Here is a 21,137-nt window from a genome sequence, read left to right as displayed (position 1 = left end):
CACATAAAAAACAAGTGTTCTTCACCCAAAGAGTAATTAACATGTGGAATTCACTGCCACAGGAAGTGGTGGCAGCTACAAGCATAGACAGCTTCAAGAGGGGATTGGATAAACATATGAAATAGAAGTCCATCTGTGGCTATTAGCCACAAGGTATAGATGGAACACTATGGCTGGGGTACTGATATTCTGTATTCTCGGTGCTTGAGGGACAACAGTGGGAGGGTTTCTGGAGTTCTGGCCCCGCTGGTGGACCTCAGCACCTGGGTTTGGGCCACTGTGTGACAGAGTGTTGGACTGGATGGGCCACTGGCCTGATCCAACATGGCTTCTCTTATGTTCTTCTGTGTCAAAAAGAAGGATTTTAAATCAGCATTTTCACTTGACGTGTTAATCTGTGTGTAGGAAACTTTTTCAAGAGGGAAGCTAGAAGACCAGTGGCACCTTTACGACCAACATGAAAGCTCACACCTTGAATTAAACTTTGTTGGTCTTAAAGGTGCCACTGGACTCTAACTTTGTTCTGTTGTTTCAGACCAACACGGCTACCCCACCTTGATTTTTCAAGGGGGACCATTCTGTGTTTTGAGATCTTATTTGCTGTCTGGAATGATACAGTTGAGAGATTGGTTCATCGATTCAGCTATTATTTGTAGAAAGAAAAAAACAAAAAAAACTAGACCTTAAGGAATGACTGTTTACAAGTTTGGCTTAATGGACGTTTAAGATCACTATTTATTTATTTATTACCATCAAGCCTCAACCGACCTATGGCAACCCCATAGAGTGTTCAAGACGAGAGACATTCAGAGTTGGTTTGCCATTCCCTGCCTCTGCACAGCAACTCATAAGAACATAAGAACATAAGAGATGCCAATGTTGGATCAGGCCAAAGGCCCATCCAGTCCAACACTCTGTATCACACAGTGGCCAGAAATACCAGTGCCATCAGGAGGTCCACCAGTGGGGCCAGGACATTAGAAGCCCTCCCACTGTTGACTCCCCCCCAAGCACCAAGATGACAGAGCATCACTTGCCCCAGAGTCCCTAGGGACTTCCTTGGTGGTCTCGCATCCAAGTCCTAACCAGAGCCAATCACTGTTCCCTCTAAGCTGAGTTAGTGTGAGCCAGCTCACAGTTTCTTAGCCTCCAGCTCACACATTTTTGTTTTAGCTCAGGAAGGAGGGCTACACAGCAAACCAATTTAATGCAGTAGCCAAATGGCTCGCTCACAACTTTAATGCCAGTAGCTTACCAAGTAGAATTTTTGCTCACATGACTCCACAGCTTAGAGGGAACACTGGAGCCAATCCTGCTTAGTTTTCAGCACCCAACAAGATCGGGCAAGCTTGGGCTATCCAAGTCAGGGCAACATTCTTACATCCGGTATAATTAAACCACTCACTGTTCACGGGTTTATATACAATCCTGTATCCCATTGTGGGCGACGGAGGGGCATCCCAGCTAATGCGCAATCTGTTGTACCATTCCTCAGAGACCCTCAGATTTCTCGGAGCAGACAGTGGCACTAAAAACGACAACCACCACCACCATGTAAATTAAATTCCGATCTGTGCAGATAGCTGCTTATACTTTGGCCACTTTAAAAAGAGAATGTTTGTACTCACAGGTTTTTCCTGGGACTGACAAACTGACACCTTCCCCATCGGAATAGATGGGAGTGACTGTAACTTTATATTCTGTGTCCGAGAGCAGGGGCTGGAGAAGCAAACTGTTTTGCCTCGCAGGCACCATTACCTGGATAGGGAAAACATCAAACATCATGAGAGCCAGTGTGGTACAGTGGTTAAGTGCGCGGACTCTAATCTGGGAGAAGCGGGTTTGATTCCCCACTCCTCCACTTGCACCTGGCTAGGTGGCCTTGGGCAAGCCGTAGTTCTGATAAGAGCTGTTCTTGAAAAAAGAGCAGTTTCTGTCAAGAGCTCTCTCAGCCCCACCTACCTCACAGGGTGTCTGTTGTGGGGAGGGGAAGGGAAAGGAGTTTGTAAGCCGCTCTGAGACACCTTTGGGTAGTGAAGGGAAGTATAAATCTTCTCTTCCTCTTCTTCTCTTCAAACACAAGCAAGATTGATGATCAGTTTCTCCACCATGCCTCAGATTAGCTTCTGTACCCGGCTTCTGTGCAAGTGCATCTCTGAGTATCCGGGCCCACCTCACAGGTGATTTTTTGTTCTACACAGGCAGAAGTTGTGCAGGGGTGTGTGTGTGGGAAGTATACATCCACATATGGAATTCCATGTAAAGATTTTTCACATTTTACCACATCTGCATGCGTTTCAAGTTATTTGTGTGCCACGGCTCCTAAACTACCTGTGTGATTTTAGCACATTCTATCATTGTTTGTGTGGTAATTTTGTTTTGTTTTGCCCTCAAGTCACAGCTCACTTATGGTGAATCCTGTGGGGTTTTCAAGGCTAGAGATGTTGAGAGGTGGTTTGCCATTGCCTGCCTCTGCATTGCAACCCTGGTATTCCTTGGTTGTCTCCAGTGTTCCCTCTAAGATGAGTCAGTGTGAGCTAGCTCAGTTTTTTAGCCTCCGGCTCACACATTTTTGTCTTAGCTCTGGAAGGAGGGCTCCAGAGCAAACTAATTTATGCAGTAGCCAAATCGCTCGCTCACAAATTTATTGCCAGTGGCTCACAAAGTAGAATTTTTGCTCACAAGATTCCACAGCTTAGAGGGAGCACTGGTTCTCTCCCATCCGAATACTGACCAGCAATGTTCCCTCTAAGCTGTGGAGTCTTGTGAGCAAAAATTCTACTTTGTGAGCTACTGGCATTAAAGTTGTGAGTGAACAGTTTGGCTACTGCATGAATTAGTTTGCTCTGGAGCCACCCATTCTGAGCTAAGAAAAAAATGTGTGAGCTGGAGGCTAAAAAACTGTGAGCTAGCTCACACTAACTCAGCTTAGAGGGAAGAATGCTGACCAGTACTGACCCTGCTTAGCTTCTGAGATCTGACAAGATCAGGCCAGCCCGGAGTATTTAGGTCAGAGCAGTAAAATATTTACACCCTACCCCCCGAACTGATATTTGCTCAGAGATTTCAACTTTGGTATTACAATCAAAATGCAAAACAATAACATAAATCCAAAAGTTAATCCTAAATGAAATAACCACAGAGTAGCAGAACCAACCAAATGCAGAAGAGAACAAAGAAGATCCTTGCTTGGTGCTTCGACAGGAAATGTCTCAAGAGAATCTGCCTGTGAAGGGTGTTCCACATGTTCAGCATCATGAGAAAAGGCTCCCTGCCTGCTCGCCAGACCTCCAATAGTGAAGGCGCTGACAGAAGAGACTTAAATAAAGATCTACTTGTACAGGCAGGTCCATGCTTCTTTTCCCACATGTACGTGTATAGGAGAAGTAAGAAAAATATCATTTATCAAGCCGCCTGTCAGACAGAGGAAGGGCTGTGGCTCAGTGGAAGTGCTGGCAGAGTAACTGACAGAGCACAGGTGTATAACCTGATTAAAGTGTAGAGAAAGGTCCATTCAGGAACTAACATACTTGATAGTAAAAGAGGAAAGACAGAGATAGGGTCCTAATGACATCACAAACTGAGACACAAAGTGTGGAACTTCCAAGAAGAAGGAAGATATTGCCCTAAGAGTAGCAATCTGGAGACAGAAGGAATGGCACTTAACAGGAGAGAAGGTGCTGGCCTCACTATCCTATCTAATTGTCTTCTTGCTGCCCCCTGCAGGGTCTTCTTCTCTTCTTCTTTGTACACCAGACATTGCCTGTTCCAACAGGAAGAGCCTCTCCTTTGCATGCAGAAGGGCTCAGGTTCAATCCCCACCAACTCCGGTCAAAATGACCAGCTAGTAGGTGATGTGAAAGACCTCCATCTGAGACCCCGGAGAGCCACTGCCAGCTTAAGTACATGATACTGACCTTGACAGACCAATGGTCTGATTTGGTATAAGGCAGCTTCATGCGTGTTCATGTGTATCCTCAGGGCTCTTTTTTTTAGAAAAAGCCCAGCAGGAACTCATTAGCACCCCTGATGACACAGCTCATTAGCATATTAGGCCACACCCCCATGTTACCAGAAGTGAAGTCATCCAGCCACACCCACCTTTTGCTTCTTATTCTATTTACCCTGTTTGTTGTCAAAACCCAGGGCTTTTTTTGGAGCAGGAACTCCTTTGCATGTTAGGCCACACACCCCTAATGTAGCCAATCCTAATAAGTCCCTGCTGTTGGGTGTGGCCTATTATGCTAATGAGTTCCTGCTGGGCGTGGCCAACTCAGGAACCAGCCGGAACTCCGTTCCTGTGCGTTCCTGCCCCAAAATAGCCCTGTGTATCCTTATGCTACGCTACACATTTCTGTCAGTTTTATTTTAGTTTAGTTTCTTTTCAAAGATCTCGGAAAAGTCGTTTCATGACACTCCTGGCACCATTGAAAGAACTGCTATCCCTGGAGAGAGGGAACGGCTATTAAGTGTATTTATTTAGAAAATGTATATGCCACCTCCTCTCCAGAGACCTGCTTCAGGCAGCTCGCAGTTAAGTACATTGAATATGTAGCGGTGATATCCTTTTGTGTCTAATGGATTTCTTCATTTTGCCCCCCCCCCTCCTCCTACACCCTGCGTATCTGCAGGAGACAGAAGACTTCTCTCAGCAGTAATCAATGGCATGGACTCCTTTCCACTTGGAAGGGGAGGGGCTTTTAAAAAACATTAAGTTTTTCTTTAGTCTGCACACATTCCTTAATAATATGATGAATATGCTGGATGGGCCGACAGGGTTCAAAATCAGAAAACAGAGACTGAAGTTGAGAATGGGGGTCTAGATCGATTGACCATCTACAGTCAGATTTTAAGATGAAGATGTAACTGAAAAACTGGGTAAAAATGGGAGGCAGTGAATGAGACCCAGTCAGCTTTTTGTTCAACCTCCCTTCCTTACCACAGCCCCTTATCTGTGTCTAAGGAAGCCCCATGATTGCCAGCATAGCACAATGAACAAACATGAAGCTGCCGTATACTGAATCAGACCATGAGTCCATCTAGGTCAATATTGTCTACTCGGACTGGCTATGTGTCTCCAGCATCTGGGGCAGTGGTCCTTCACATCACCCACCACCACAACTTTTTATCTGGAAAAATATTGAACCTGGTGTTGGAAATGTATGTGTTTACAAGGTCTGGCAATTCAGTCATTATAGGGTTAACTTGTTTTCCTAGTATTGCTATTGTTTAGACCGACCTGGAAGGGATACCTGGCACTGAGCCAATGGGGAATTAGCCCGGGAAAAGTAGCTTTCTACTGTGATACAGATTGGTCATTTGTTTCAGGTGACTTCCTTTCTAGGGGTCAAGAAGAAGGAGAGTTTCTCCATTATCTGTGTGCTAGGTTTGACTATAGGCAGCTTAGAAAATGTAGCTGTTAGTGTTATGTTTATTTGTAGTAATCCCGTATACCTTTTACCCTTAGAAATAAAGGTTTTTAAAAGCAAAGAAATCTCTTCTTTCCAATAGAGCAAGATCCATTAATAGTCTGAGTATTAAACACTTTTGACTATTTTACACCTGGGACTTTCTGCATGCCAAGCAGATGCTCTGCCACTGAACTGCAGCCCCTCCCCCTTTTGGGGTGATCAAAAGGAACCCCTCCTCCTTTTTTCACCAGTAGAAAAGCTGGTTGGAGCCAACCCAGTTGCTGGGATGAGTGGCCCCTGTGAGACTTAGACCCTAAATATCTGTGATGAATAAAAACAGCTGTAGAACCATAGAGTCATAGAGTTGGAAGGGACCTCCAGGGTCATCTAGTCCAACCCCCTGGACAATGCAGGAAACTCACAAATACCCCCCCCCAACCCCCAGTGCCCATCGTTCCATGTCCAGTTGTCCAGAAGATGACAAAAAACCTCCAGGATCTCCAGCCAAACTGGCCTGGAGAAAAATTGCTTCCAGACCCCAAAGTGGTGATCCGCATTACCCTGCCCTCCTTCTCATGATCTGCCTAAGTGCACACCATTGCTGACAGATGGCCATCTAGCCTCTGTTTGAAAACTTTGAAAGAACGAGAGCCCACCACCTCCTGAGGAAGCCTGTTCCACTGAGGAACTGCTCTGTCAGGAAGTTCTCCCTAATGTTTTGCTGAAAACTCTTCTGATGTAATTTCAACCCGTTGGTTCTGGTCCGACCTTCTGGGGCAACAGAAAACAACTCCATACTATCCTCTATATGACAGCCCTTCAAGTACTTGAAGATGGTTACCATATCACCTCTCAGTCGTCTCCTCTCCATGCCCAGCTCCTTCAGTCTTTCCTCATAGGACTTTGTCTCCAGACCCCCCTGAGGAAAGGCTGAAGGAACTGGGTATGTTTAGCCTGGAGAGGAGACGACTGAGAGGTGATATGATAACTGTCTCCAAGTACTTTAGTGGAAACACTGTTTGCAATTACAAACAATTTTTAGGAATGGGATATTCAACCATCAGAACAGGGATGTTCATATTGTGTTCCAAAGTAGCACAGGGGGTTCTTTGAAATCTTCTCAAGGATACATAGATGAAAAGTTCAATAATGGTGTATGTGGGATTCCAGGAAAGAGTACATGTTCTCCGTTATCAGTCTTCCCTTTCAATGCAGAGCCATAGGTAACTGAAGATGGGTAGCCGTGTTGTTCCGTCTAGCGCTAAGTCGGAAGTCAACAGCGCCTTCTGGACGTGATCAACACACAGCCAGAACAAAGTAGAATTAAATCACTTTGTATTAAATTCCATATGCATTCAGAAGATGTCCTTACTTACAGTCAATCAGGGTGAATAACTGGTGAAGTTCACATCTTTTGTAATCGAATTCAGTTCACTGGCTCATGGTGAAAAGGATTGGGCGTTCCCATCTCCTTGCCGTTTAAAGAGCACAAAGGCCACGGGAAGAGAGCTGTAAAACTCAAATCCTCGCGCGTCTGTGTGCCGGATGCTGTGGGATGTCTAACTAAAGACTTCAATTCCCAGGGACCACTGCTCTTAAAGATATATGGCAGTTCTACTTAACTACAGTTTAAAACACTGGCTGGGGCAGCACACGAGTCCAGTAGCATTTTAAGACTAGCAACATTTGTGACAGGGAATGAGCTTTTGTGAGTTTTATCTGAAGCAGTGAGTAGTGACTCACGAAAGCTCATACCCTGCCACATATTTTGTTAGTCTTTAAGGTGCTCCTGGACTCTTGCTCTTTTCTGTAGGTAACTGGAAACAGCCTTCATGAGCCTAATCCCTGTTTGGTTGGGGGTTACAGTGAAGTCAAACACGTCAAAGAAGCAGAGCCAGTATCCGGTACCATCTGGATGAGCGCTCTACAGCATGTCCTAGAATCCTCTGCATTCAGAAGGGATTTCGTGGCAGATGCTGGAGGATTCTCTGGCAGTCAGGGCCAATGTGGAAAGTGTCCGCCAAAAGCAGTGAAAAGCCCCAGCTTTCCAAGATGACTAGAGCACAGAGTAGGACTGTATGGGAAGCGGCTGCCAAAGGAAGAAACAAAGCTCCAGCTTTCCGCATTTTTATGGAACTGATATTCAGTTAATGTCATTAATTTAAATGCTTGGCCCCCACGTATTGCCAACTGCAGAAAAGCTACAGCTGCTCAGCATTTCTTACAGATTAGCTGAGCTAGCAATATTGCACACCAAGAGCACAGCAGCAATTTTGAAACGACAAACACACAGCGAGTGCACAATGCCACGAAGTCACATTCTCTAGAAGCACATCAGATTTCATCTTACAAAGGGCTATGGTCGTTTGTGTCCGTCCCCAACTGCAAACAATATACTTCCACTATTCACAAAAGCTATACAGCAGAAGAAGAGCCAGTGTGGCGTAGTGGTTAAGAGTGCTGGACTAGTATCTGGGAGACCCAGGTCCGAATCCCCACTTGTACCAGAAGCTCGCTGGGTGACCTTGGGCCAGTCACACTCTCTCAGCCTAACCTACCTCACAGGGTCGTTGTGAGGATAGAACACAGGAGAGGAGAACAATGGGTCCCCTCTGGAGAGAAAGGCAAGGTACAAATGACTTAAATAAAATCTCTAAGGTCCAGTCCTCATGGAGATGGCAAACCTGTCTCCGGGCTGTACAACTTCAGGCTGCAGATAGAGTTCCTTAAAAGAGGCACGGTCATACTCAAAAAGTAAAAGCTATTGATTGTACAAGGAAAATGAGGAATTGATGTGGTATTTAAAGAGGCAGAAGGAACCAGAGAACTTCTAAAAACTGGCAGAATGTATCCATCTATAAACATTTCTACGCTGTCTGGTGCCAGAGATTAATCCAGGCAGGGCACACGTGTACTCAGATCTCTTTGCTTAAGGCGTTTCAAAATTGAAGCAGGCAAGAAATGTGGAGCGGGGGAAACCCTAGAATGCTTTTTTTTAATCCTGAGGTCAGCTATGAACACCTCAGCAGACTCCCATGAAATATCTTCTCACTTGGAATGGCTCTGACCCTCTCTGCGGCCTTGTCCCTATTCAGACTTTCTGCCCTTTGTTGATCCAACTCTCCACGAAGCAAAGGTCTCTTGACTTTTAGCGTGACTCTGTCCGTTCTCCCGGGGCGTGGAAACGCTCTCTTAAGTCGAAGCAGTTTCTCTCTTTGTCTGCCTCCGAATCCCTCCTCAAACTAATAATGTAGCATCTTTTTATCACACGCACACCCTTTCTCCAAGATGGGCAGGGCAGTGATTTGGTTCTCCCTTCTCCCCATAGTAACCCTGTTGAGGTAACAAAACAAAGTTTGAGTCCAGTGGCGGCTTTAAGACCAACATGAAAGCTTATACCCTGAATTAAACTTTGTTGGTCTTAAAGGTGCCAGTGGACTCAAACTTTGTTCTACTGCTTCAGACCAACATGGCTACCCACCTGTTTTTCTTGGGGGGGGCAACAGTGGGAGGGCTTCTGGGGTTCTGGCCCCACTGGTGGGCCTCCTGATGGCACCTAGTTTTTTTGGCCACTGTGTGACACAGAGTGTTGGACTGGATGGGCCTTTGGCCTGATCCAACACTGGCTTCTCTTATGTTCTTATGTTTTTAACCTGTTGAGGTAGGTTAGGCTGAAAGACTAAGTCTCACAGAGGCCACTCATCCCAGCAACTGGGTTGGCTCCAACCAGCTTTTCTACTGGTGAAAAAAGGAGGAGGGGTTCCTTTTGATCACCCCAAAAGGAGAAGGGACTGCAGTTCAGTGGCAGAGAATCTGCTTGGCATGCAGAAAGTCCCAGGTTCAATACCACTCCAGATAAAAAGATGTGGTGTTCCCTTCCAACTCTATGATTCCATGATTCTATGTCAGAATACATAAGACAAATTGTGCTAAGTTCATTTTCCTTGTCTCTTACACGCTGCTGCAGGAACCCTTTTTTTTGGGGGGGGGGAACTGAGTAATGAGGAACTAGAGATCAAATTGCCAACATTCGCTGGATTATGGAGAAAGCAAGAGAGTACCAGAAAAACATCTACTTCTGCTTCATTGACTATGCTAAAGCCTTTGACTGTGTGGATCACAACAAACTATGGCAGGTCCTTAAAGAGATGGGAGTACCAGACCACCTCACATGTCTCTTGAGAAACCTGTATAAGGGCCAAGAAGCGACAGTTAGAACCGGATATGGAACAACTGATTGGTTTAGCATAGGAAAAGGAGTACGACAAGGATGTATATTGTCACCTTGCTTATTTAATATATATGCAGAGTACATCATGCGAAATGCTGGCCTGGATGAATCACAAGCGGGAATTAAGATTGCTGGGGAAAAGATCAACAACCTCAGATATGCAGATGATACTTCTCTAATGGCAGAAAGTGAAGAGGACCTAAAGAGCCTCTTGCTCAGAGTAAAAGAGGAGAGCGCAAAACTGGGCTTGAAGCTCAACATCAAAAAAACTAAGATCATGGCATCCGGCCCCATCACTCCTTGGCAAATAGAAGGGGAAGTCGTGGAAGTGGTGACAGACTTCACGTTCCTGGGATCCCAGATCACCGCAGACTGTGACAGCAGCCATGAAATTAAAAGACGCCTGCTCCTTGGGAGGAAAGCGATGGCGAATCTAAACAGCATGATAAAAAGTAGAGACATCACCCTGCCAACAAAAGTCCGCATGGTCAAAGCAATGGTATTCCCAGTAGTCGTGTATGGCTGCGAGAGTTGGACTATAAGGAAGGCCGAGCGCCGAAGAATAGATTCTTTTGAACTATGGTGCTGGAGAAGACTCTTGAGAGTCCCTTGGACTGCAAGAAGATCAAATCAGTCAATCCTAAAAGAAATCAACCCTGACTGTTCCCTGGAAGGCCAGATAATGAAACTGAAGCTCAAATACTTTGGCCACCCAATGAGAAGGGAGCACTCCCTGGAGAAGACCCTGATGCTGGGAAAGATTGAAGGTCAAAGAAGACGGGGACGGCAAAGGATGAGATGGTTAGACAGTGTCAGTGACGCAACGAACATGAAATTGAGCCAACTTCAGAGGACGGCGGAGGACAGGAGGGCCTGGCGGGAGCTGGTCCATGGGGTCGTGAAGAGTCGGACTCGACTGTGCGACTGAACAACAACAACAACAACTGAGTAAAGCTCCATGTACACTGTATTAATCAACTGTACAACAACAGCAATAGCAATGAGCAAACAAAATTATGCACAAGTTGTAGCTTCAGGTGACCATGGCTACAACAATGAGTCAGAATGAGCTTTGGCATGGAACTTCCCAACTTAGCCATACAAAATTCATACCAACCGTTCTTACCGCTTCCTCAGCACGGTCGCCGACAGCAGTAAGGTATGCCACCCTGAACTGGCGGACGCCATAGTCCAAAATATCCCATTTCACCCTCAAGCTTGACGTAGTTTCATCATCTATAGCAAGATTTCTAATTCCCGTTCGAAAGACTGAAATGATATTAAACGCGTACCGTCAGTCCTTACTCAAAACTTATCTTCTGAAGCATATCAGTTATATTATTTTTTTGTACAAAAACAGCTAACACAACAGTCATTAAGCCTCAGTAATTTGTAAAACATAAGAAAAACTAGTGTTTGCTCACAGTAAAACCAAGCAAAGATATGTATCTTGCTGGATTTTTCCTACATTTTTCATACCTGCAGTTGTAGGTCGGGAAGTCGTGGTACTCGTGGTGGTTGTAGTGGTCAGTTCAGTAGTAATCCTGTCAACTGAAAAACAACATGATATAAAAGCCTTTATCTATGCTACAAATTTCAGTATCTATGAACTGTGGAAATATGGGACTAATTTAAGAACTCCCTAGGTTGCTGGGAGGTGCACTTTCTTTGTTTTGTTTGAACAGAGGAACACACACAAAGCTGCCTTACGCCGAATCAGACCTTTTGGCCCGTCAAGGTCAATACCAGCTACTCAGACTGGCAGTGGTTCTCCAGGGTCTCAGGCTGAGGTCTTTCACATCACCTCCTGCCTGGTACTTTTAGCGGGAGCTGGCAGGGATTGAATTTGGGACCTCCTGCTGCATGCCATTTCATGAAAAGCTTAATATTTTCATTAACTTTGTTACTACAATCATTTACATTTCCAATAGTTTCAGCAGGGCTATTTTTGGGCAGGAACGCACAGGAACGGAGTTTCGGCTGGCTCCTGAGTTGGCCACGCCCAGCAGGAACTCATTAGCATAATAGGCCACACCCAACAGCAGAAACTCATTAGGACTGGCTACATTAGGGGTGTGTGGCCTGTTATGCAAAGGAGTTCCTGCTACAAGAAAAGCCCTGGCCGTTTTGACAACAAACAAGGGAAAACAGAATAAGAAGGGGAAAATGGGTGTGGCTGGATGACCACACTTCTGGTAACATGAGGGTGTGGCCTAATGTGCTAATGAGCGGTACTGTCAGGGTGTGGCCTAATATGCTAATGAGTTTTGCTGTTGGGTGTGTCCTATTATGCTAATGAGTTCCTGCTGGGCTTTTTCTACAAAAAGAGCCCTGACTGTTTCCAATAAAACTTGTATATCAGTGTTATACCTCCTGCTCTTTTCTGACTCTCTTCCCCTTCCCTCTGACCTTCTCTTCATCTTTTTCTGTCGCGAGATCTGTTTGAGTTGATGGGAACACTCTGATGTCACTTTCATATATCCTAATCGCTTCCCTGACAGTAGCCCCCTCCTTCTTACTTAGGGTTGCCAACCTCCAGGTGGGGGCTGGAGATCTCCCAGAATTACAGTTGACCTCCGTGTTACAGAGATTGGTTCCCCTGGAGAAAATGTCTGTTTTGGAAGGTGGACTCTATGGCATTATAACCCTGCTGAAGTCCCTCCACTCCCCAAGATCCACCCCACCAAAAAATCTTCAGACATTTTCCAAGCCAGAGCTGGCAACACTATTCTGACTTCCTTGACCATTTAAAATCTTTAACCAGAAGGTCAGGTTCCAGGGGAGCGACAGAAACAAGTGACACTGGTTCATTTGCTGCTGTTCCCATTCATCCATACTCTAATATGTGGAGCTTCTTCAGTTACTTCTTTAATTTCTTTTGAAACAATTGCACATACATGTTGTCGTGCTCAGGGTTACCCCCGGGGCCCTTTAAACCCTGTTGCCGTGTTGAGGAGATAATTAGGAAAGGAAACAAGCACCTCAGATGTGAAAGGGATGGGTGTTGCCTCACACTCCAGGCCCCTTTCTCAGAGTAATCGCCGTTTTGCTCTCTCTCTGTCTTGCCAGTGCGATTATCTCTGAAATCCTCCCCGGCACTTTCCGTTTCCTTCCTTTTATCCTCCTCCCCACCTTGCAGACCCACCCATCAGAGCCCATAGGCTATTTCATCTGTCTCTGTCTCCGTTCCCCAAATCCCTGAGGGTTTCCCTGTTTTGCCCCGCCTCCCTTCAAATCCCCGTGGAGTTGTGCATTCAGGGGAGTGTCTACTTCCGCCTCGGACGCTGTGCCTGTCGCCTGTTGCCACTTTCATTCCGGGGGTGAGAGGTAAGGCAGGGACCCTCCAATCTCCTCTGTCTTTTACCTGGGTCCTCCCCCCTTGAGCCAAAGGAGCGTTTTCCGTGCTGGACCGCCCCTTCTCCCCTGAGTTCCCTCAGCGTCTCAGCTGTCGCTGAGGGAATAGGTTGGGGACGCTCGCGTCTCCAGGACTGCCCCCCCCCAGTCCGTCCACCTCCTGGCATTAGTACGGAGCCCAGCGTGGACCGCGCCAGTCCCACCGCAGCGGCCTGTGAGGCCACAGAGAAGCCCGCGGCGGGACACATGTAAAGCGTTGTCAAGTCACAGCCAATTTATGGTGACCCCAGCAAGGGACTTTCAAGGCAAATGAGAGGCAGAGGTCGTTTGCCATTGCCTTCCTCTGTGGTCTTCCTTGGAGGTCTCCCACCCAAGTACTAGCCAGGGCTGACCCTGATTAGCTCCCGAGATCTGATGAGATCAGGCTGTACCATGCCGCCTTTCTTCCCTGCACACACACAGTCAGGACTGAATAATATGGCACTCTCAACGTAAGTATTGCCAAGGAGTACCTCTGCAACATGCACCGTAGAAATAGGTAAAAACGCCCCATGCAGTGGTCAAGTGCATCTCCTTCACCACTAAGAAACTAAAGAGAGTCCTTAAACACCAGGGAGCAGAATGAAGAGCCCTTACAGAATGGAGAGTGCTGTTTCCAAGCAGACTTTACCCTACCAACCGTTTCTCCTGGGAATCAATGTGATGAACTAGGAAGGTAAAATGGCTCAGAAGCAAGCCAAACTTGGTGGTTTCTGAGGCATTTAAAAAAAATGAATCATTAGACTTCGATTATTGGCACTACAAGCCAGCATTATAGGGGCCGCCCAGCTCAGACTGGGCTAGTGGCACCAATGATGATTGTCTGCATACCTGTTGCCTCCTCCTGCAGAGGCAGTGGCGAAGCGAACACCCCTGGTTTGTGCTGCTGGCCAGGTATGAGCAGAACGGTCCCTGCAGTGCTGGCAGAACTGTTGGAAGTGAAGGATTGGTCACCGTCCCCTGCCTGAGCCTCCAGACTTTGTGGCAAAAGAGTCAGATAGCCAGAGAGGCAATCCCTACGTTTTCTTCCTGTGTTTACTCTTCTGCCACTGTCCCCTTTGAAATGTAGACCGCATTCTCAGGGACAACGTCTTTCCTTCCGCTCACTCTCTCCCAGAACTCTCATCTCTCTGCACACAGGCTGTCCTTATCCGGGCACCATGATCCAGATGGAACACACAGTAACAGCGTTCCGGCTGGCTCCCAAGTTGGCCACGCCCAGCAGGAACTCATTAGCATTATAGGCCACACCCAACAGCAGAAATTCATTAGGATTGGCTACAGTAGGGGTGTGTGGCCTAACATGCAAAGGAGTTCCTGCTACAAAAAAAGCCCTGGGTTTTGACAACAAACAAGGTAAACAGAATAACAAGCAAAAGGTGGGTGTGGCTGGATGACCACACTTCTGGTAACATGGGGGTGCGGCCTAATGTGCTAATGAGCTGTGCTGTCAGGGGTGTGGCCTAATATGCTAATGTGTTTCTGCTGTTGGGTGTGGCTTATTATGCGAATGAGTTCCTGCTGGGCTTTTTCTACAAAAAGAGCCCTGCGAGATGTCCATGTGTAGTTAGTTAGACTAGAACACTATCTTACCTCTAAGCTTTCCTATCCAGATTGTAGTTCTAGAACAAAGTGACTAGCATTAGTCCTAAACTTGCAACGTGGCTCTGTGTAGCTTTGTAACCTGGGGGGAAAGACGCTCCTGCATTAGTAGCTCTATTTAAAGCACTCTGCTAACAGTTAACCCAATAAGAACTATTGAGGCTTGGGTACACTTGCTCCTGACCGTCAGTGGTCCTGCAGGATAACAGCCCGTCAGGAACCACAGGGCTGGTTGGGGGGGGGAATTCCCAGGACCCCCGTCCCTCTCTGCCCATCACCAGCCCCCCACTCACGCCTGCCTTCCTCTTGCATGTCCCCTACCTGTCAGTGCATCCTCCCACCACCTGCCCTTAAAGCGAACCTCATCGCCAACAGCTGGGGATGCTGTTGGTGGAGTACTTACAAGTGAGCGGGGGGGGGGTGATGTTGCACAGGCAAGTGGCAGGGGGAGGTGAGCTGGTGTGGGGATGCCCATCACCAGCCCCCCACTCACGCCTGCCTTCCTCTGGCATGTCCCCTACCTGTCAGTGCATCCTCCCACCACCTGCCCTTAAAGCGAACCTCATCGCCACCAGCTGAGGATGCTGTTGGTGGAGCACTTACAAGTGAGCGGGTGGGGGGGGGTTGATGTTGCACAGGCAAGTGGCAGGGGGTGGTGAGCTGCTGTGGGGATGGTGGCAGTGGTCCTCACTGGGGCCTGGCAGCTGCCCCACCTCAGAGTACGCTGATGCCAGCCCTACGCTCAAGAATTGACCTTTAGGAGGGATGCTGTAACACAGTTTGTCTTACGTGTGGTCCCGAGAATAGCGATAACGTCGCTTTCGCTCTCATCATCAAAGAGCGCCACCAAAGACACCTCGTACTCCGTGCCGGGTACCAGGCCTTCAATCTCATAGGTGTCCATCTCTCCACTTAAGACGATCTTAAGCAAACAGAAGATGTAAAGATGGGTTATCAGGGGGGGGGCCCCTGCTCGATTAGAATTAGAAGCGAATTGGAATATAAAAGAGAGAGAATTACAGAACTTAAATGTTACGAGTGTGCCGCCAGCCCAATGACTCGCAAACCATTTGCTTACTCCAAAGACATTAACCATGAGCAGTTCTCTGAGAACTTAAAAAGTAATCAGTGCAACTGAATCCTGGAAGGCAAACTTCCTTAAGTAAACAGCGGATAGTAAATGGCTTCGCCTACATAATTCATTCATTGAGCTTACAAAACAGCTTGTATTCAATTTTTGATTTTTTTTTCTGTAACCACAGTTCAAAAAAAAAAAAGGAAGAAAGGAAGAAAGAAGGCTAGGAGGAAAAGCTGTTTCAAATAAACTACTTCCCTTCTACCAAAGCTATCACATCCAGGAATAGCTCCAGAGCCCCACCCTGCCCGTGGAAAGTTTCAGTCCCAAAGCAGTTCTTCCTAGTGCTTCTGGTATTGCTTCTGCCAATACTAACATACAGCACAGATGGCTTTGTCTTGAAGGGTGTAGGGATTCAGTGCGTACAGAGCCAGTGAGTATGGTGGTCCACGTGTTGGACTCGGATCCGGGAGACCCGGGTTTAAATCCCTACTCTGCCATGGAGGCTTACTGAGTGACCTTTGGCTAGCCACTCTCAGCCTAACCTACCTCACAGGACTGTTGTTGCTAGGAGAAAAAACTAAGGAGGCAAAAATGATGGTGTAAGCTACTTTGGGTCACTATTGGGGAGAAAAGTGAGATATAGGGTTTGTTTGTTTTTTTAAAGCGACACTGCTATTTATTCTGTGCTACATAATAACCAATGACAACTTCCACACGGAGGCAAAAATGATGGTGTAAGCTACTTTGGGTCACTATTGGGGAGAAAAGTGAGATATTGGGGGGGGGGGGTTTAAAGTGACGCTGCTATTTATTCCGTGCAACATAATAACCAATGACAACTTCCACACCAAGAGTTTTGTGGGACTCTTAAGGGTGCTTTCACAAACACTAAATAATGCACTTTCAATCCGCTTCGCAACTGGATTTAACTGCGTGAAATGGCAAGGTTGCAAATGGTTGCTGAGGTGGATTGAAACTGTGTTATCCAGCATGTGTGAAAATGCCCTTTGTATTTATGAAGCCCAGACTCAGGACATAAGCCCTCCTAACGCGTCTTTGTCTTTCCTTCGTTCTTTGTCTTTAGTTTTCTTAAAGGTAAAGGTAAAGGTTCCCTTGCTCGAAAGCCAGTCGAGTCCGACTCTAGGGTTGCGGTGCTCATCTCCGTTTCAAAGCCGAAGAGCCAGCGCTGTCCGAAGACGTTTCCGTGGTCATGTGGCCGGCATGACTAAACACCAAGGTGCACGGAACGCTGTTACCTTCCCACCGAAGTGGTACCTATTTATCTACTTGCAATTTCTTGCTTTCGAACTGCTAGGTTGGCAGGAGCTGGAACTAGAGACAGGAGCTCACTCTGTCATGCGGCAACTCGGGTCTCGAACTGCTGAACTACCGACCTTCCACAGCCTGCAGTTCAGCGTCTTAACCACTTGAGCCACCGCAGCTTAGTTTTCTTACAGCCTGTGTAAAAAAAGGCAGGAAGGCTGCTGGAGAGGCTGGTCAACAGGTCTTAGTTCACTGTGACTAGAGCCTACTTCTTTGCGATGGCTTACAGCTGTGCATTGCCAAGGAACATCCATTATGGTGGGGAAGCTTAGTTTTCTTACAGCCTGTGTAAAAAGAGGCAGGAAGGCTGCCGGAGAGGCTGGTCAACAGGTCTTAGAGTTCACTGTAACTAGAGCCTACTTCTTTGCTATGGCTTACAGCCGTGCATTGCCAAGGAACATCCATTATGGTGGGAAAATTACCTTTCAAGAGACTTGATTCCAGTCCAGTAGCACCTTAAAGACCGGCAAGATTTCCAGGGTAGAAGCTTTCAAGAATCAAATCTTCCTTCCGAAAAAACTTATACCCTAGAAAACTTGTTGGTCTTTAAGGTGCTACAGGACTCAGCCCTCGCTCTTCTAATGTAGACCAACACTAGGGTCGCCAAGTTGTTTCTTCGCCGCAGCGGGGGACTCCCGGGCGCCGCACACACGTCACCAGGAAGTGATGTTAGGACGCCGGGCACGCTGGGGGCGGGGCCACGACCATCGGAGGGGAAACCATAGAGTCCTGGTGACGCGCACATCGGGGTGGGGTTCCCCCCGGGGATTGCCAGCCCCCATGGCTCAAGATCTCCCGGGATTACAGCTGATCTCCAGCCAACAGAGAGAGCAGTTCACCTGGAGAAAATGGCCACTCTGGAAGATGGACTCTATGGCATTCTACCCCATCGAAGTCCCTCCTCTCCCCAAATCCCACTTTAGGCTTCACCTCCAAAATGTCCAGGTACTTCCCAACCCAGAGCTGGCCACCCTGTTGCACGACTGATTTCCAAACACAAGAAAAGTCTTAATTATACTATTCTGGAAATACTAAACCTAGATGTCCTGTTAGCACCTGAAATTTATCTATTAAATATAATTCCAAAAGGTTATGTAAAACAAGATGTATATTTATCAGTATACATTATAACAGCTGCGAGGATATTAGTGGCTAAAAATTGGAAATGGGATAGAACTCCCTCGAAAGAGGACCTAATAACAAAACTCCTCGAGTTAGCGCAAATGGATAATCTGAGTTTAATACTGCAGGATAAAGACCAAAATAATACAGGATAAAAGATGGTTAAGGGTTTATAACTGGATAAGGTAAAGGTAAAGGTTCCCTTGCTCGAAAGCCAGTCGAATCCGACTCTAGGGTTGCGGTGCTCATCTCCGTTACAAAGCCGAAGAGCCAGCGCTGTCCGAAGACGTTTCCGTGGTCATGTGGCCGGCATGACTAAACACCAAGGCGCACGGAACGCTGTTACCTTCCCACCGAAGTGGTCCCTATTTATCTACTTGCAATTTCTTGCTTTCGAACTGCTAGGTTGACAGGAGCTGGAACTAGAGACAGGAGCTCACCCTGTCTTGCGGCACCCGGGTCTTGAACCACTGAACTACTGACCTTCCACAGCCTGCAGTTCAGCGTCTTAACCACTTGAGCCACCGCAGCTCCACTTATAACTGGATAAAACATGTTTATAACTGGATAAAACATGTTAAATTATGATATGAAAAGGAAAAGAGAAAATAGCAAATAGTGGATATAAGGCATGTAAATGGATACAATGACTCTAAAGATTTGTGTAATCTGAGACAATGAAATGTTTGTAATTAAATTGAAATACTGGAAAATAAACTGTTTAAAAAAAGTCTTAATAAGCTATAATAATTCTCCAAGCTGCACTGCTCACGGTTCAGAAGCCACTGCAACATCTTAAGAGAATCAAAAACATTCACCTCCTCGGCATCTTCTCCGCCCAATGGAATCCATGCTAGTCGATAAAGGGCCACGTCAGAGGATGGTGGCTTCCAGTTTGCTCTAAAACTATCTGTGGATACTTCGTCGATTTCCAAGTACTGAGGGGCTGGAACTTTTTCTGCAAGACAGCATTGCAGAGGGAGAACCCTGTCAGAATTCTAGATGTCTCTACAAACATTAGCATCCAAGTAAGACTGTCACCTGATGAACGGCATCTTAATTGATTCATCACATGAGCTTTAATTGTTTTGTTATACTTGCAAATAGACGAAAATAGTTCCCAAGGAATAAAAAAAGCAAACTATGGCCCCAATCACACACACAATTTGCCATGGGATACTCACAAATGCTGGCCGGATTTTACTGGCACAATCAAATGGACACAGCTGGCCAGCGTCCCGCACCCGTCAGCAACCCGTAGCAGTCAGCAAAGAAGCGGGGTTTAAAAGTACCCGGGGAAAATCCGCTATCAACTGGTTGCGACAGCCTGCAGCCGGACGCTCTCCATGTGATCGCTCCAGCGCGCTCCTCTCGTGCCCCTGCTTCCTGGTTGGAGCACGCAGGAAACACCCACCGATGGAAAAAACGCCATCGCGTCTGATCACATTGGGGCATGTCAAATTGCGACGGTGCAAATCACCATGCCTCCCCCACCCCCGTTTTCTGGCATGTGTGACCAGGACCTAACTTTGTTTTCAGATGACAAACGTGCGTGTTTTAGCAGGCAGTCTCTTAGATGAGGCATTCCCTCATGTCATGGTGAGAAAGGGAATTCCTAAAGATGGTGTCCTCATGTCATGGTGAGAAAGGGAATTCCTCTTCTAAAGATGGTGCACTAACAGCTACAACTGCTGCTGCCATACGGTACAGCAAGATTCAAGCCGAGTGGCCCCTTAAAGACCAACAAGATTTTCACAGTATACGTTTATGAGAGTACTGTAGGAGTTGGAACTATGAACCATGAAATGCCCAGTCAAGATGCCACCTCTGCCATAAACTCAGAAAGGTGCCTTAAACAAGGTTGCTCTCCACCTTCGGAGCTGATCCAATGGAGATCATCATATTGACCTACTTTGCAAGGTAATCATAAGGATAATGGAGATGAAGTGACGTGATACCTCCAAAGCACAACACAAATGCTATACATTGTTATTATTATTAACCGGGGTTTGTGCATTTCTTCTTCTTTGCCTAAACATCTATAGGGCGGAGACTACCCACTGGGAGATTCATCTTTTCTTTTGACAGGAATCGGTTTGAAAGTTCTAATTTGCAGAAGAATGGTGCTTTGTGGTTCAAAAATCAGTGCAATCCCCCACCGGAAAGTTAACATTATTTAAATAAGCACTGAGTAGTTAGCTTCATCTACTCAATTTATTTAGTGCATTTGCAGAACTTGGCTTGCTTTCAACCATTCTGTGTTTTAATTTCTCTTTTTTCTTTCTGTGACAACTGCTTTTTTTTTTTAAATCCAGTTAAAGATTAGCTATTTCAAATACCCATTTGCATTTGCTTTAAGCACTAGGTAGCATCCAGACTGTCAGATGAATGAAAAAGAAAGAATTACACTCCTTGAATTTAAAAAAAAAAACCACAAAGGGAGATTAAGGTAGTTGCAACATTTTCCAGAAAAGTAAAGGAATATAATAGCCCTGCTTGGAAAGCCTTCCAAAATGCAGCCAGACTCACTCGTGGTGAAACTGCCAGTAAGTGGCTCAGACGGCCCCTCGTCATAGAGGGAGAAAATAGCAACGGTATACTCCGTGAGGGATGTCAAGCTCTTCAGCGTGTGGGTTGAAACATGACCAACCTCCTCCTGCAGAATAAAAGGGCACAGAGGATGAGAAACGATGTGACCCGAGTCCCGTGGCATACTCATTTGGCTTGCACTGTTTACTCCCAGAACTCAAAAGCTGAGTTTGTTTTGAGCAAGTGTCTCTTTAAGATCACTTTACTGCTCAAGGGGGAAAGTAAGAGTCTTGGATGAGAGCCTAAGATATACACTTTGGTGATCTGGCAAGAGCCCCGTTTTGAAACAATGTGCTTCCTCCCCTTTGACTACTCTGAACAGAAGGGGAGAGGAAGGGAAACCCCCCCCCCCCCAATCTGCCCTGTCCCACCCCACCTATCTAGCCTG

General features: G+C 46.5%; 1 protein-coding gene across 1 annotated transcript in view; it reads right to left on the bottom strand.

Moving 5' to 3' along the window:
- COL14A1 (collagen, type XIV, alpha 1) overlaps window positions 1–21,137 on the bottom strand; it is a 193,140-nt gene that overhangs the window by 94,162 nt on the left and 77,841 nt on the right. Inside the window, exons 14-20 of the mRNA XM_015412024.1 lie at window positions 20,690–20,816; window positions 18,979–19,118; window positions 15,427–15,559; window positions 11,122–11,193; window positions 10,760–10,911; window positions 1,629–1,758; window positions 1,406–1,528 (exon numbers count right to left, since the gene is read on the bottom strand). Of these exons, the coding sequence (XP_015267510.1) occupies window positions 1,406–1,528; window positions 1,629–1,758; window positions 10,760–10,911; window positions 11,122–11,193; window positions 15,427–15,559; window positions 18,979–19,118; window positions 20,690–20,816 (877 nt within the window). The remainder of the gene's footprint in view (window positions 1–1,405; window positions 1,529–1,628; window positions 1,759–10,759; window positions 10,912–11,121; window positions 11,194–15,426; window positions 15,560–18,978; window positions 19,119–20,689; window positions 20,817–21,137) is intronic.

The sequence above is a fragment of the Gekko japonicus genome, unplaced genomic scaffold, assembly GCF_001447785.1.
Source record: "Gekko japonicus isolate JY-2015 unplaced genomic scaffold, Gekko_japonicus_V1.1 scaffold906, whole genome shotgun sequence".
Classification (NCBI taxonomy): domain Eukaryota; kingdom Metazoa; phylum Chordata; class Lepidosauria; order Squamata; family Gekkonidae; genus Gekko; species Gekko japonicus.
Note: the sequence above shows the minus strand (reverse complement) of the source record. Positions and strands in the feature narration are given on the sequence as shown.